Genomic DNA, 17,270 nt, shown 5'->3' with positions numbered 1-17,270 from the left:
CTAGCTCATCCACACTTTTCTATCTTTAACCCCGTGTAACCATCATTATTCTTGATATTTTTGACTTGATAATAGTAGTATCCAATTATTCCCATGCCCTTTAAGGGTGCCACCCTTTCCTTTTCACCTTTTTTTCTTTTCTTTTATGGTAACTAATAAGGCCGGATGTCACAAGTCTATTGATTGTCCAATTCAATTTGACAAATTAAATTTGTCGACATAGTCATGAAATTATGCTATTTCATTTTATGAAGGATAGTATTATTTGGTATTACTGATGTTTAAAACGTGCAAGTAGTATTAACTAATGGGTTCGATCAAATGAGATTTTATATTTAATTAAACTTGTCATTTTGCTAAATGAAAAGAATAAAGAAAAGATATCTATGATCTTTGATTTATCCCATTATGAAACGCTATTTGTATATATTCAATGAGTGGAGCTATCTATCTCACGACATATCGAGGATGGGATATTCAATTTGATCTAAGCTTTTCCATCACGAGCCCAGATGTTGGCGTTGAGAGAACAGTCGCGTGAGATTCACGAGCAGGTTTGAATGGTGGAATTGTGGGCTTGTCGACGAGCCCTGTCTAAAAAATTCAAAAAGCTCGCAAGCTAATCCAACTAGACTCATCAGTGGCTGGTGGAGGCAAGTTAGGCCTCTTGGCCAATGAGCCTAGCCTTGGTGGCTGGCCCATTGCTGTGGATATCAAACATGTCAAACTAGCATAAGAGAGAATCGACCTAGCTGATGCACAACTTTCTGCCAGCCTTGTCGTGGGCAAGATGCATCTTGATCCGACCCGTTGATACCTCCAAGGTGGACGCAAACGGGGTTTGAGGACATTTCAACGCAAATAAATTTTAGAGACGATATTAAAGACACTCTCACCATCTAACAACATCAAAGATATCCTCATATTTTTCAAAAATTATCACCAACACGTATGCCTCCTCACAAGTTTTTGAACATATATAATTTAAAATGAGTTTTATATACCTAAAATATCCTTACAAAAATTTTATGTGATTAGTTGTAATTTTATTTATTCAAACTAATCTATAAGAATATAAACTAAATTGTATATAATTTTCTTTTTACTTATTTATCCAACGCTCATGATCCAAACTGCAAGAGATTTCGACCAAAATCAGCCACCAAGCACATAATGAAATTTGCGGCAAAATACAACAGCCACGATGATGCCCAAAATTGCGCATCACTAATGGTGGTTAATTCATACCTAGACGACCTCAACCATGGACAAACATCAACAAAAATAACATTCCGACCAAAATTAGCCACCAAGAACAGAATGAAATTTGTGGCAAAATACAACCTCCACAGTGATGCCCAAAATCACGCATCACTATAGGTGATTAATCCATACCTAAACGACCTCAACCATGGACAAACATCAACAAAAATAACATTCCGACCAAAATCAACCACCAAGACCTGAATAGAATTTGTTCAAAATTCCGCCCCCAAGGTTATACCCATCATCGTGCACCACAAGTGGTTAATTCACACCTAGAAGACCTCATCCATGAATAAAACATCAACCAAAATAACCCTCAATCACTGTTTAGAAAATTTGATTCTTGTTTTTCGTTGCCGATTCAAGTAAAAGCAAGGGCAACAACAACAGTATAGGCCACTTTGCAAAACAGTACAGTTGCTTGCGACGATAATAGTAGAGTGAACGCCGAAGGCAAGGATAGAATGAGAAGAGAGAATGCACAGAGAGAGAGAGAGTTTTGTTTTTAATATTGATTGATTTTTAATATAGTATTTATTTAATAAATGTTAAATAATTAATTATCATCTGAAATCCGAAAAGATGAAACTTAAAATCTTACTTATAAAGTTGAAAATTAAAAGTTGTGTCTCCATGTAATTTCCATCTACTGTTTGAATATCCGAACTTATAAGTTCATATTACTTATTCTCTAGAAGAATTTCTCAAAATTCAAACTTATGACATGTTTAGTACACGCTTGACAAAACAATTGAATGCGAACCTTTTTAAGCTGATCAAAAATACATTTCATTTCCTATTTTGTAAGATCCCACCCATTTATTATCCTCACTCTGCAGACCCACAATTATAAGCACTTAAAGCTTTGCCAAACATAACCTAAAAGGCTAAAAGAAGTCGTAGAAAAATTTGGCAATCATACCAGGATGTTTACCAGATCATGAGTTGCAACTGCCTCAAATTATGTCCTGTGGAGCGTGGACCATCCAAGTCTTCCTAATGATATTATATTCTCCACTTGCCAGCCCCAAACAACTTGATCCCTAAAATAAGCCAATTATTTGATATACGCACCAGCTGAGCTTCTGCTTGTAACCTTACCAGTAGCCAAAGACCGAAGATATAAATACCGACCCTCCTCAGCTACACCAGTAGTGGCTGCTGCCACCCACTGGCAAACATTCCTTTTCAACGTCAATCAACCCACACTAGGGTACTGTTTCGACTCATTCCACATCCGTCAACCTTGCACTCTCAAAAGAGAAACTAGAAAGCGACGTTAAAAACATAGAACAACTAACATTCAAAACGAAGCTACAAACTACACTAGAAAATGCAGCAGTGGTTAAAGATTCACCGGTAAATGGCTCCACTTTGGATATTTATGAGCGGAAATACTCTAGTACAGCATAAGCAACTGTCAATATAAATCTTTTTTGCTGGAGTGAGGTCATTTGGTTAAATGAAGACAGGATAATTATCCGTTTCAGATGGCAATGGATAAATGTAGAATAGAAACATTAAGTACAATAAATTTGCAACTAGACTCTAAATTTAGAAACTATAGTCATTATGATTTATACTGTACATATCGAGACCATACACAGACCTCATTGAAAGTTTACAAAGCAACAATAGAAGCAAGTTCCGGTTCCACCTCAGGTTCTCCTTCAGACCCATCTGCAGATGCCTGTAATGCAAAATAAACATAAATGCACCAATGTAGAAGCTGATTTAACAGAAAAAAAGGAAAAATATCGAGATATCTTTTGCAAGATCACTATACCTCCGAATCCTTTAACTTGTGTTTTGAAAGATAGCGGTCCAATGCCCCCTTACCATAAAGGATTTTAGCCCCACATCCACTTTTTTCAAATCCAACGGATTCCTCATCTACTACAGCAGCATCTATTATGTCATTCCCTGTTCTAACATCAGGAATCTGCAAGAGATAAATTTATAATTCACCATCAAACAGAAAAATCAAGAGGGGGAAGGAGGAAAATAAAATAAGAGAGAATTTGCTATTACACCACACTAAATTAAAATTGGGTTGATCGAGTGGGGTTTGTCCAGTCAAATAATGGCTCAATTAACTAGCTTCTGTTCAGACACGTGATATGACTAGTTCTTAGAGATGCGTGATCAATGCTCCGGACAAAAGATTTGTTCTCAACCTTTAACAAAGTTCAACCAGCTAATGATATCATAGAGATAGCTTCGTCCAAAATTCCTTGATTTTTATAAAATTCAAAAGAGGAATTACAAACCTCATACATAGCATCCATCAAAACATTCTCCAACATGGATCGCAACCCCCGAGCTCCTGTATTCTTGGTTATTGCTTTTCTAGCAATCAATCTCAATGCATCTTCTGTGAAATGAAGCTTCACCTGAGAAACAAGCAGCATAGTTGAAAATGTTCAATGTAGAACATTACCTTTGACTATAACAAGACATTATGTCTTGAAAAGCTCATTAATCCTCCCTTTACTTCTCCACACCCCTCCCAAAACCCAATTCTCCCCAGTGAAAAAAAAAAAGGAAGAAAGAAGGAAAGATAAGAACAACACCCCAAGGGGAGACAAATTAAATTGGTCCTTTCTCACCAGATTGCAACGGAGGGATGTGAAAACTTACTTCATTCATTTGGAACATCTTCTTATACTGCTTTCCTAACGCATTTTTAGGCTCTGTTAAAACCTGCATAAATAAAAATTAAGAACTTAGTCTGCAAGAGCCATTATACTGAAAGTTAATCGTAAAATTAAATAATATAATATTCTCACATTTGTCTGACGCATCTTAGTGAGAAAAGGTAAATATAAAAAATTTAACAATTAAACAAAAAGAAACAAGATTCAAAAACTTAACAGAAAAGTCAAAGAGAAATCAACAGAAGATCCTGTTCAGAACGATTCTGACAGCAATCAGCAAATAAATCTATCTGTTCTTGTTATCATCTCTCAATGGCTAATGAAAGTAACATTGTAATCACCATAGCCTTCATGTCTAGAAGGAAACAGAATTACAGGAAAACTTGATTCTTGAATCCAACAAATGTAAAACACATTGATTTTGCAAATAAAATACCTGAACAAGTTGATCTTCAGTAAGTGCTGCCAAATTAACTAGGATGGGAAATCGTCCAACAAACTCAGGTATTAACCCATACGCAATTAGGTCGCTACTTTCAACCTGCAAAACATGATAATTCAAAGAGAATGATAATTACGCTTTCATGGGGGTAATCATCATATTATTACAAAGAGTAATTTCTGCGTCAGGCTCTGATGCAGCCATACACCAAGGTTATTCTATCATGCAGTTAGTCTCCAGCATATATGGTGTACATAAAAGGACTGCTCTCCACACGCTCAAGCAAGAAAGCATGTTAAGCTGTTATGAGGCTCACAGTTTCGAGTAAAGATGATGCCACAGAAGCACTTGTAACATGGCCTGTCCTTATGTTTGCCCGTACTGGTGCGCCGAAACCAATAGAAGAATCATGACGCCTGCGATGAGTATATGTTAACAATTAAAAGGTAACACTACAAAAAGATAGTTTAGAATATTAGAGTTATATGGACCTTTCTGAGATCGTTTTTTCCAAATCAATAAAGGCACCGCCACATATAAAGAGAATGTCTTTCGTATCAATCTGTGAAAACATAAAATCAATAAGTAATGAAACATTAGGATGCATAGACCATGTATGGCTTAGTACAAAGCATGAGAAGTCAATGACAAGCCAACATCTGGATTAATCTTGAAACAGCAGAATGGACATGCAGACACACATAGACCAATACATGCGACAGAAAATAACATCAATAACATAAGTAGATTAAAGAAATAAATAAATGAAAATGATCAAAGAATCACAAAACAATGCTGAACACTCGAGTTCAGAGTCAACAGAAAAGGGGATGTAATGCTCTCTGCATTTAGTCTTCCCTCTTCCACCCCATTTATAAAAACCCCAAAAATACACAGTTGAATATCATCCTCAAAATTACAGAAAATCGGAGTATCATTTGTCTCCAATATCAGCAGCAGCTGCTTTCAGCAACAAGCATTATGTAACTAATCACATCACAGTCATTGACACAAGGTTAAATCATCCAATACCTGAATATTGTCACCCCTAGGATGCTTCCTAGCTCCTTTCTCTGGGACATTGACCACCTGGAAAAGAACAGTGTGCTGATCAGAAAAATGAACCCGATTCAAAATATGGCAAATAAAAATTTATTCATCAGTTTTGACTGTATTACTTTCTCCTACTTTCAGATCAATATATAATGAAAAAAATCCTAAGAATTGTTGATTAGGACAAGTATCCCCGCCAGATGGTTTTTATTTTGGTAAATCTTAGCGTCCATTGCATAATTTTCATACAACTCTATTTATCTCGTGGGAAGAACAGCAAAACCTATATCGATGTAAGTAGGGGTACAATGTGGAGACCAACAATTCTTCATTGGCTCAGAATATATAAAATGCAAAGTTGCAGTTTTCAAGAAGGTAAAAGCAGTTTTCAAGAAGGTAAAAGTAAAACAAAGTACTTACAGTGCCCTCGAGCATTTTCAACAATGCTTGTTGGACACCTTCTCCCGACACATCTCTACTGATGTTGAGGCTCTCGGACTGCAGATACAGTAAGGAATGAGTTGGATCATTATCATAAATAATGTTAAGACACTAACTATAAATGCTAACATATATTTTGTTCACGGAAATATGCTTGAAAATACCTTTTTTGTGATCTTGTCAACTTCATCAATATAGACTATGCCTTGCTGTGCAGCTGCAACATTATAGTCAGCAACCTGAAATAAAATAAGACCAGAATCACTAACTGGAATATATATGTAAAACATATTTCGCCTACATAGCTTAGAATCCTAACATGAAACTGGAAATCACCATGAAAAAATGTAACAATTTTTTGCCAACGAAAGATTTGGACTAAACAATATATCAAGTTTTCAATTTATTTTTTCTACGAGTCAAGACATTTACCTGGCTGTCATGCATCAGGCAATTTTAGCAAAAATATGAAAAATTCAAATACAGATTTCTCGTATAATCAGTAAAAGACAAAATTCAGACCAGAAAAAATATTGATTTCTGCAAATTTTAGAACCTAACTTGTCCTTTATTCTTTAGGATAATAAGAAAGCAAAATCAAAATATCAAACAGGGGTATAAAGTTGCTTTAAAAAGTCAATAACCAATGAAGAAAAAAGAAGCAGAAGACCATATAATACGCAAGCAGAAAGGATAAAAAGATATCAAAGACCTCCCCGAACCCAGAAAAAATAACAAAACGATAAAACAGCTAAGAGAATTGTGAGGAATAAAAACACAGTTGACAGGATCTTAACGGCGTAATTTCAATTCAATAAAAACTAATCCAGTTACATCAAGTAAACTAGAGCTTACTGTAAGTAGCTTATATAAAATGGACTCCACATCTTCCCCAACATATCCTGCCTGCCAACAAGAAACGTCTTTATCAGAACAGAAACAAAATATATACTCATCTATTTCAAAAAGCTCGCATTGACATAAAATTTGCTGAAATGTTATCAAATTGTCAGATGACTATGTGCCGCTAATTGTACAGAGAACCCTTATTTAGCGAATCTGAAAAGCTGAGAAAAACTTTGTTCGCAAAAATTTATAACAATAATGTCATGAAAATCAAATCACAGGGATATACTATGATAGTCATTAACTTACAAATGCACAGCATAATGCCATAGTTAATTCATAGGAAATCAGAAAGCATCCTCCTCCATCAAATAGAAGGATAAATAAAAAACATGCCTGAGTAAGTGTAGTAGCATCCGCAATTACAAAGGGAACATTCACCAGCCGTGCCAAAGTTTTGGCAAGTAGCGTCTTCCCTGTCCTTGAAATAACATTCAAAGAAGACAAGTGAAAAAGTAATATTGGAAGAGTGAAGAGATGCATAGAGAAATCAGTAAATAACAGATACTTCTAAGTGCTAACTCCTCCTTTTGACAAGTCATACACTCAATCTGTAGTCTTTAAATATCACCAAACATAAAATCTAAATTTGACAATAAACAGAATAATTAGAAAAGGGAGAAGAGTTCATTCAAAGTATGATAACTTCAAATGATTCTGCAGAGATCAAACCATTCCAAATCACTATTAGACCAGATAAAGTCTCAAAATCCTAGGTGTCCACATTATTAGAAAACTAAAGTAATTTTTAGCCATTATTCTGCATATAAACATGGGCAGAAATCTGTCGCACTCGAGAAAAGTACTGAGATATCAAAAAGATTACCTGAGCCTGTTGGTCCCATGAGAAGAATGTTACTTTTCTCAAGTTCCACCGTCTCATTATCTGTGCCATCAACTTTGTCAGTATCTGTACTCCCTGCAGACCTAACTTCCAAGGTAAAACGCTAACATTAGACATTTTCCTATCAAGGTTGACAGAGCAGTAGCAGAAAATGCAGGCAAAAATCAACATGGGCCAACAGCGCAGTAATTAGTTTCCCAAGATTCCCTTACAGTCAGTCCAAAAACTTGAAATTCAGCTTGTGAACAATAGAAGCTAAGTGTTAGAAATCCATATGAACCGATATCTCCATCAAATGATATTCAAAACCCATCTTAAGTACTGTGTGACATCTACAGAAATGTAAAAAAAGTGAAATTGAAGGTTATAAAGCCATTACCTTTGGGCGGAATCATTATATATCCTCTTGTAATGATTATAAACTGCTACAGAAAGGACCTGCAATCAGTAGATTCAACTTCACTACAATGACAGCATCATTATTCAATGTACGGCATAGAATCTTAAAAAAAAAAAAAAAAAGAATTATCCTTCGACTCAGAACAACTAAAAACTCGAAACAAATAACCATTAAACTGAAAAAGACAACCTTTTTAGCTCTCTCCTGGCCAATGACAAATTTATCTAGCCCCTTACAGATTTCTTTAGGGGTTGGAAAATTCGGGCCAAAATTGGACCCACCCCAGCTCCCATCCTTGGAGCCCGACCCCAACCCACTACCAGAACCCGTACTTGGCCCGTCCCCTTCACTCATCGGAATAAATTTGACCCCCGGACGCACTACAATTCCATCCGCTCCAGGAGGCTGCCAGACCTCCGGCGGGTCTCCTTGGGAGCTAAAGTTCTCGATTTTCTGCTTAGTCCTAAAAGAACTCGGAAAATTCCTCTGGCTACTATCGACACATTCGCCACGCAGAGAGATGGGCTTGAATGGTGTGAAGTTAAAGGGGGAGCCTGAGATGAAATTATAATTATTCAAATAACTATCAAATCCCGTTCTAGCGCTCCGTTGGAAAAGGGTCGTCCGACCCGAGTGGATACGGTTCTGAATGAAATATCTGAGCTGTGAGGTAGCAAACGTAGCAGTATCTCGCGATGATTTTGATCTTAAAACAGCAGCCATGGCAGTATAAAGACAATCAACTTTGATAAAGAATGGATTTTTGAGGTTTAGAGTGATAATTGAGACATGGGATTGCAGGAAAAAGTGAAAATTTAAGTGAATTGCGATAAGATTTTAGATATTAAGGAACTTTCCATGAAAATTTAGACGAGAACGAAAAGAAAATGCGTTTAACAGGGGAATTTTAGAGTTGAAAGTGATAATCGGAAGACGGGTTTGGCAAGGGATTCAACGAATCTGTGATTTATGGATTTTTTTTATTTATTTTTTATTTTTTTTTCCGGAGAAATTTTATAGGGAAAGGATAATAAAAATTTTAGGGTTAAAACACAGAGAGAATATCAGTAAAACGATGACGTATTGACCTTGGAGACTCGGTGTTCATACCGAGTTCTAGACCTTAGCGGCAGTAAGTTTTTGAGTGAGGACGAGACACCAAAAATATCAAAATTGGCCCCTCTAAGAATCAGTGCATGCCTACCCGCCTAAAAGAAAACGAAATAAACCTTAATCATCAACACTAGTACATTGAATTGAGCAAAATATCATATTAATCAATGTGACAAGATAAAAAATTTCATGAGAATCACGATTTCAAAAAATATTCAACTTTTAGTCAAAATTATGTTCGATCTCGTGACCCCGTAAAAGAGTATATAGAGTTCCTTATTAAATACTCATCTCAATAGAATGACGACATGATAGTTTAGCAAAGCAAACATAGGGACGATTTCAAACTTCTATCATTGGCACATATTCATGTCTAGTGCATACATAATAGTCATTATCACGTTGAACTTGGAGACTCGGTGTTCATACCGAGTTCTAGACCTTAGTGGCAGTAAGTTTTTGAGTGAGGACAAGACACCAAAAATATCAAAATTGGCCCCTCTAAGAATCAGTGCATGCCTAACCGCCTAAAAGAAAACGAAATAAATCTTAATCATCAACACGAGTACATTGAATTGAACAAAATATTATATATTAATCAATGTGACAAGATAAAAAACTTCATGACAATCACGATTTCAAAAAATATTCAACTTGTAGTCAAAATTATGTTCGATCTCGTGACCGTGAGAGAGTATATAGAGTTCCTCATTAATTACTGTTTCGAGCGGGTAGTCGCTAACAATTAAAAAAGGAATCAGACGATTGTGTAAGTAACAGACCTCTTAAGACAAAGTCCCAAAGATTGATGTTTTATTGGCGATGATTTACAATTGGAACTACATAGAATGCCTCTAAGGGGCGCAAGCACACAAGTACTAAAAGAAGTGTTTAAGTTTAAACTAAGAAATTGAAATTATATATTCTTTGTTTGAGAGTTTTTGATTCGAAGTCCTTTTCTCTATGTCTTCTCTTCCTTTTATATTCCTTTGATAATTTCTTCGTGACAAACCGCTTGGAAACTGTTTGATTGTTGTATAACTACCCACTTTCTTCATAGTGGCTAACTTGTCGTGGAACTGCCGTCCCTAACTGTCGCCATTACTCTTTGTCGTTCAACCGCCTTCAACTGGGCTCCTTGAATCGTGGAATGTGATAAGATCACTCAATAACTGCTATTTTGGATAACTATAATATTTTATGTTTGCTAAGATCCTGAGCGATTCGAAAGTTTGGACGAGGACGTGGTCATCGTTCTGGGCGACCGTAAGGTATTCTATTCGCTCAGGTCCTGGGCGTCTTGCAAGCTTGGGCGATGATGTTACCGTGTTCGTGGACTTCCACCACATTCATCAATAATCCTGTTTGGACCTTTATCCTGGATTCCCAATTGGGTTTCACTCTTTGGGCTATTTGATTTGAGCTGCACTTTTAGTGTATCAACAATTACCTCCCAATATGGCAGAATTAATACTAATTATTAACCTTTACCATATTCACTTTGTATTTTTCAGCAATATTTTAAATCCCCAAGAATTTCAATCATTATTTCCTTCTACAATCTGAAAAAGTGCAATGTTACAAACCCTTATAAACCAAAAGGACACGCCATTTCATTGCACCACTCAACCACGTCTATATTTCGCGCTTCTTCCTCGCTATTTTATTGTTCATCTTCTTGCTTCTCTACTACGTTTCTCAGGTAAATCTTATCAAAACTGTGCTTTGTTTCCAATGGCGACTTCACAAACTCAATCTGATGATTCCTTTAGTTTCTAAGATTTACAGAAAATCCTCACTAGGCCATATGTAAATCCAAACTTCCTTACACAAGTTAGTGTTGACCTCAATGAATTCTATTTAGGTCCATCGTTTAATAATGCCGAAGTCGTCGGACAAGTGGCGGTGGGCCAGCTGTTCCCTTGCACTTAGGTCCTCCGTTCCTGAACTCTCTGTCATTGAGGCCGATTCACGAAAAAGGTATTCGCACTTGGCCCAAAGCTGATGTTATTTTTCGTAGATGACATGCACGTCTTGTGAGTCATGGCCCCACCAAGGCGATTTTTGATCGTGCTAGGATTTCAGATTTATTAGAAATTTCTCTTCAACCCCCGATTTTTGACCCAGTGCTTTTTCCTATTGCTTTGAGTTTTTGGTCTTCTGAGTATAACACCTTCGTTTTCCCTCTTGGTCCCATGTCTATTACTTCAAGGGATGTTGGAGCCCTAGTAAATCTTTCGCCTTTGGGCGATACCATTTTTCCTGGTATCTTGATTTTCAGTGTTGCCCCGAAATTTAACAAGAAACTTACCGAGTCCTATTCAAGCTTGTAAAGCTTTTATAATCACTCAAGCGCTGAACCTTACCATGCTGAGCGTGTGGTCTTTCTTCAGATTTGGCTCTGTAAATATATTCTTTGCGTGCCAAGTATGAAACCTTCCATGAGCTACTTACCCATAGCGCATGAATTGGAGCGTGGTAGGCCTTTGAATTTATATTCCTTCTTTTTAGCCGCCCTTTATAGAGGCATGGCTTCCCTTCAGTTTCAACTGAAGAATGGTGCATCTCCCATTGGCAGTGGCCCCCTTTGGTTCACCCAACTGTGGTTGAGAGCATATTTTTCACCACTTGGTGCTCCATCCATTTTCAGTTGTTCTGCTAGCTGCTATGGGCTAGCCATTGATCCACTGACCCCTGTAAATAGGTCCAGTAGGGACATTTCCTTCCTTCTTTCCTTTTCCTGCTCATTTGACTCCAGATTATGTGCAACCTCCATCCACCCTTGACAGCGCAAGTGCCTCTCTGCTTGTATGGGTTCAGTTTTTGATTGGGAGGGAATTGTTCCACAATATCTTAACTGGAACCAATGCCAAAGCTGGGGTTGAAATATATGCTCCCCAATTTTTTGCTCGCCAACTTGGTTTTGGCCAAACTTGGCCTGTTCCTCCTTATTACTCCAAAAATTTGACCGACCGCTTTCACACCATTAATAAGGCAAAGGCACAAGCTATAGATGCTCGCAACATTCTTTTGACGAGCAAATTTTCATTAGCCCCTTTCAATTCTAGCCGTGCTGTCCATCCTCTTTTTGAACAGCTTTGGCCATCAGTAAAATGCCGATTATTTGCAACTGATGCTAATCGTGCCTTCCATTTACTGGACCAGCCAGGCACTCCCTCTACTTTCCCTGTTTTGGTCACCCCTGTGTCCATTAGGAATCCTTCTTCCCCTACTCGTGCTAAACATTCTATCCATCCATCTGCTTCTCTACCTACCAAGGCTACTGCAGCTAAAAGTGTCTTAAACCGCAAACGGCCAGCTTCAGCGTCTCCACTTTGCATGATGATGATGATGATGACGCTTCTCTCATCCATATGAGAAAGGTAATTGAATTTGTTTATTCCCAAGCATACTTTTCTTTGTACTAATGGTTTACCTGAATTCCTCAGAAAAGTTCAACCTCACCTTCGAAAGTTTTGGTTCTGGCAGCCCCTACTCCATCACCTTCTGCTGAAGCTGTTTCGTCCAAGTCAGCTGATGAATGGATTATGCTTAAAGAGAAACCCTTAGTCCTAGAACCTTCATCACAAGCAGTAGAAAGGCCACCTTCTTCCCAGGGTGCCGACCTTCCAAACGTCGAACCAGAAGGTAATACATATTTTGATATTTTACCTTTACTTATGCTACTGATTTTTGATTCGTTACTTCTTGAATTATGCAGAGGCTCCCATGGGCCTGCCCGTTGTGGTAGAGTCTTCTCGTCCAGATAAGGGCAAGTCCCTACAGATTGTGGAGTCAACTGGTGATAGGCCTGAACTTCCCAAGATTGCTGATGAGGTAACCTTTTGCTTAACTTTCATTTTCGCTTCGTTTATTGTAGTGAAAGTCCTCAATGTTGGCATCTTTCTTTGTAGGATGCTGATGACATTGTGCGTTCCATCCAGGACTTGTTTACTTTTTGGGGGCAAGTCAAGACGTCTCGCCCTACTTCAGCCAGTCATCCTTCCACTTCTTCAGAAGAAAATATGAAGTTTCTCAAGCAGTCGGTATTTGAGTACGTGTCTTTCATGGACATGGATATCGGTCAGGCTAGTGCTACAAAACATAAGGATAAGCTTAAGCTGTTGAGTATGAAATTGGCGCAAGCACTTACACTTCCGTCGCTCAATGTTTTTGCTGATTTTAAAGCGACGTTAAAGGTTGTTCACTCTGACATCCTCTCCTTGCTAGCCAAAAATGTTGAATTGAAGGCCAGGAGTACTCAATCCCTTCGTGCTGCATCTGAAAGAGAGTCTTTGCTTCTAGAGATTAACAAAGTCGAGGATGAATTAAAAGAAATCTCTTTCGCGTTATGATCAAAGACTCTTTGATGACAAGTTTGGCTGCAGAGATGAAGGAGTTTCAAGTAAAAATGAACGACTGTAGGGTGAGAATGGATGCTAAAAAGCGTAATGCTTCCCAAGGAATTGAACGAACCAAGTCTTTGGTTGAGCAGTACAAAAAGATGGAAGTTGATGACGATTTTGTAGTTGAATTAAATGTCGCTTCTTCTTAGCAGAGCGAAGATTGGGGGAGGCTTAGGGAAAGAATTCGTTCAGCCTGGGGTGAATTGTAATTAAGACATCTAATGCCTTAACTTTCCTTTTGTAACTTCGTACTAAATTTCCTTTGCTAATTTTGAATGTACCAGCAGTTATCGTCATTAATGAACGACTAGTTTATCACTTGCGTATTGATTGACGTTGTCCTTAATCATCAGCCTCCCAAGCATTTAATTGCTTTATGCTAGGATTCATGTACATTCTTCCTTGGTATTTTCGTCTCTTTTCCCAAGACTTTGGGTCATTTGGTTTTAGTTATTAGGCACGAATGTGGCCCTTCACATTCTATCTTTTCACCTTCACGCCTCTATAAATGCATGTGTATTTCGCACTTATCATTTTCATTTCCATTCTTTTCTTCAAAAACTAATTTGCTGCCATCGTTTGACACTTCAACAATTGATCCAAAATTTTCTTCCTCCATAGAAATGGATCATTCGATCCGTCTATTTTGCTATCTGTTTTGATATCACCTTTGGTATGGGAGATATAGGAAATATTCTTTGGCCAGCAAAGTTCTTCCCATCGTCTCCATGTTTTTTATAAGGAGTTCAATGATGGAAGACAATTTTTTAGGATGCTTTTCAAGCCACTTTGCTTGCTGAGAGTGCTTCTCAGTCTCCTTGCCCATTATTGCAGCAATGCGATTAGGCAGGCGATTTGAAGGTGCTTTTCTTCCTTTGCTCGTTGAGAGTGCTTCTCAGCCTCTCTGCCTACCCTTGCAGCAGTGCAATCAAGACGGCGACTAAGGCTGGTTCACCCTCTTGCTTGGCGATTAATCGAGAAATTAGTTTGCTCTCAATTGTAACTTATAGAAGATTTAGCATTTTTGTATCTTACAATTTGTAATGTATATTTGATAATAAAGGAATTTGTTTTGAACATATTTCGTTTTGGCCCTATTTATCTACGATCGTTCAACGCAATTTGATTACGTTTTTATTTGCTCATTCTTCCATAAGGAGGGAACATACTTTTTTAAATATTTGCCATTAATGAACCTCATGTGCTTGGTGTCATCTAAATCTTCTAAATGGTAAGCTTCATTAGGCAACACACTATTTACTTTATATGACCCTTCCCAATTGGGTGACCACTTGCCATACTTTGGATCCTTACTATCCAAAGGGAGTATTATTTTCCAAACCAATTTGCCCAGACTAAATGACTTGGCTATAACTTTTTTATTGTAAAACTTAGTCATCCTTCGTTTTTGAATTTGCAATCTATCTAGGACGTCCAACTTTAATTCGTCCAACTCCAATAAGTTTTGAATTAGTGATTCGGTATACTCACCATCACTTAACTTATGTTGCAAACACACTCTGATTGATTGCACATTGATTTTCATAGGCAAAACGGCCTCCTGTCCATAAGTAAGTTGGAAATGAGTAACTTTGGTACTTGACCGAGGCGAAGTCCTATAAGCCCATAAGACTTTGTGTAGACATTCGTGCCAATTTCTGGCATTTTCATCTATCATTTTCCTTATGATAATTTTTAGAATCTTATTAGAAGATTCTGCCTATCCATTAGATTGAGCGTAATATGGTGTGGAGTTCACTAATTTAACTCCAAACTCGCTCAAGAATTTATTCACTTGATCTCCATTTAAAGAAGTTCTGTGATCTACCATCAAAGTTTGTGGAATTCCAAATCTATAAATAATATGATCACGCATAAATTCTATGACACTCTTTTGGGTGATCTCTTTTAAAGGTATCGCTTCTACCCACTTAGTGAAAAAATTAATTACAACTATAACAAAGGTATGCTGCTTGGACGATGGGGGATAAATCTTCCCTATCAGGTCTATCGCCCAACCCTTGAACGGCCAGGGTTTGATAATAGGTGTCATCTCTCTTGCTGGCGCCCTTTGTATTGGACCATGCGTTTGGCATGCTAGACAACTTTTTCGCATATTGAACACATGATTCTCCCATCTTGGGCCAAAAATATCCATTTCTAATAATTAACCATCTCATCTTTTGGCCAGCTTGATGAGCTCCACATATCCATTCATGCACTTCAGTCATGATTGTTCTAGTTTTTTGCAAACTTACACATTTTAGTAATATACCATCGGAACGTTTCTTAAACAATTCTTCATCTATCAATGTATAGTTTAGCAAACGCAACTTCATTTTCTTACTACCTCCTTTATTAGGTTCTTTAAGAAACATTTTAATCTCTACCCTCCAATCCATTGCATCTCCATCTTATATGTAATGAATTTCAATCATTCTCGCCTTCTTTGGACTACGGGCAATATTACTCCATATTCATAAATAGATTTCCAATTTAATGCCTTTGAATACCTTGGGCCATCTGGGCCAACTCATTTGCTATGTCATTATATATTCTATTAACACATTGAAACTCTACTTAATCGAATTCTTCCAACAATTCTCGGGTGATTTCATATTGACTTATAATAGACTCACTTTGACATTTAAAATTACCAATCAATTGGTGAATTACCAATTGAGAATCGCCTCTAACGATCACATGCTTTACCTCCATATGTATTATTAATTCTAAGCCTACGATTAAGGCTTCATATTCGGCCTCATTGTTGGGGCACATCCTATCCAAAGTGAATGCGAACTTGTAACAAATCCACAAAGGATTTATCAATACTACTCCTACTCTTGCACCTTTAGAGGTTTTTGACTCGTCAAAATATAAAACCCAAGGTTTTAAGTCGAATGAATTGATTTCTAATTCGATTTCCTTAGGTATGTCAAGGCATGGATGATCGGCCAGAAAGTTACCCAAAGTCTGATTTTTTATTGCCTTTTGGGATATGTATTGTATTTTGAATTCTGATAATGCTAACGTCCAAAGGCCTACCCTTTGGTGTAAAATAGGACGATAGAACATATACTTAACCAAATTTACTCTAGAAATCAAATAAACGGTTACGGGCCGTAAATAAGCCTTTAATTTTGTATACGTGAAATACAATACAAGACATAATTTTTCAATGACAGAGTAATTACATTCACATCTTGTTAACCGTCTACTCAAGTAGTAAATCGCCCTTTCTTCACCAAACTGGTCTTCTTGCGCGACTATTCCAGCTATTGATTCTTGTTCAGCCGATATATATACTTTCATTGGCCATCCTTGGATTGGTGACACCAACACTAGTGGACTTGATAAAGATGTCTTTAGGCTTTCAAAAACCTTTTGATACTCTTCTTTTCAGACGAATTCGTCCTGATTTTTCAACTTTAAAAGTGGCTAAAAAGTTTTAGTTCGCCTTGCACAGTTAGAAATAAAGCGTCTTAAAAAATTTACTTGGCCTAGGAACCTTTGCAATTCTTTTTTATTGCTAGGTGCTTTGGCCTCCAAAATAGCCTTCGCTTTATTTTTATCAAGTTCAATCCCCCTTTTTTGTGTACTAAGAAATCAAGGAAGTTTCCTGCATTAACACCAAATGCACATTTCAAGGGATTCAATTTTAGTTTATATTGCTTCATTCGCTCAAATGAACATCTCAATTGTTCAAAATGGTCATCTTCTTTAATGGATTTGACCACTA

At 37.3% G+C, this 17,270-nt stretch overlaps 1 protein-coding gene across 2 annotated transcripts; it reads right to left on the bottom strand.

Annotated features, from left to right (window-relative positions):
• Nucleotides 1-2,669: 2,669 nt before the first annotated feature.
• On the bottom strand, nt 2,670-8,998 carry LOC111402935 (CLP protease regulatory subunit CLPX1, mitochondrial-like). Of its 2 annotated transcripts, none has more exons than XM_023031256.1 (15): nt 8,199-8,998; nt 7,989-8,047; nt 7,592-7,692; nt 7,102-7,181; nt 6,715-6,765; nt 6,024-6,098; nt 5,839-5,916; nt 5,398-5,454; nt 4,857-4,927; nt 4,682-4,781; nt 4,360-4,464; nt 3,907-3,969; nt 3,537-3,659; nt 3,053-3,208; nt 2,670-2,956 (listed from the first exon to the last, which is right to left on the bottom strand). In XM_023031256.1, exons 1-15 carry the CDS (start codon nt 8,730-8,732, stop codon nt 2,888-2,890), a joined length of 1,722 nt encoding a protein of 573 aa, XP_022887024.1. In that variant the 5' UTR covers nt 8,733-8,998; the 3' UTR covers nt 2,670-2,887. The 2 variants fall into 2 exon arrangements, with proteins under 2 accessions (XP_022887024.1, XP_022887025.1); XM_023031257.1 differs by having other exon boundaries at nt 7,592-7,696; nt 8,199-8,707.
• Nucleotides 8,999-17,270: the final 8,272 nt, after the last annotated feature.

This window comes from Olea europaea, chromosome 11 (genome assembly GCF_002742605.1).
Source record: "Olea europaea var. sylvestris chromosome 11, O_europaea_v1, whole genome shotgun sequence".
Classification (NCBI taxonomy): domain Eukaryota; kingdom Viridiplantae; phylum Streptophyta; class Magnoliopsida; order Lamiales; family Oleaceae; genus Olea; species Olea europaea.
Note: the sequence above shows the minus strand (reverse complement) of the source record. Positions and strands in the feature narration are given on the sequence as shown.

Excerpts from the sequence above, each read along its gene's own strand:
- LOC111402935 (XM_023031256.1), bottom strand. The coding sequence starts at position 8,732 with ATGGCTGCTGTTTTAAGATCAAAATCATCGCGAGATACTGCTACGTTT. Across the intron at positions 6,766-7,101 it reads ATGCTACTACACTTACTCAG|GCAGGATATGTTGGGGAAGA; the intron begins GCATGTTTTTTA and ends TCTTGTTGGCAG. Across the intron at positions 3,970-4,359 it reads CTGAAGATCAACTTGTTCAG|GTTTTAACAGAGCCTAAAAA; the intron begins GTATTTTATTTG and ends TTATTTATGCAG.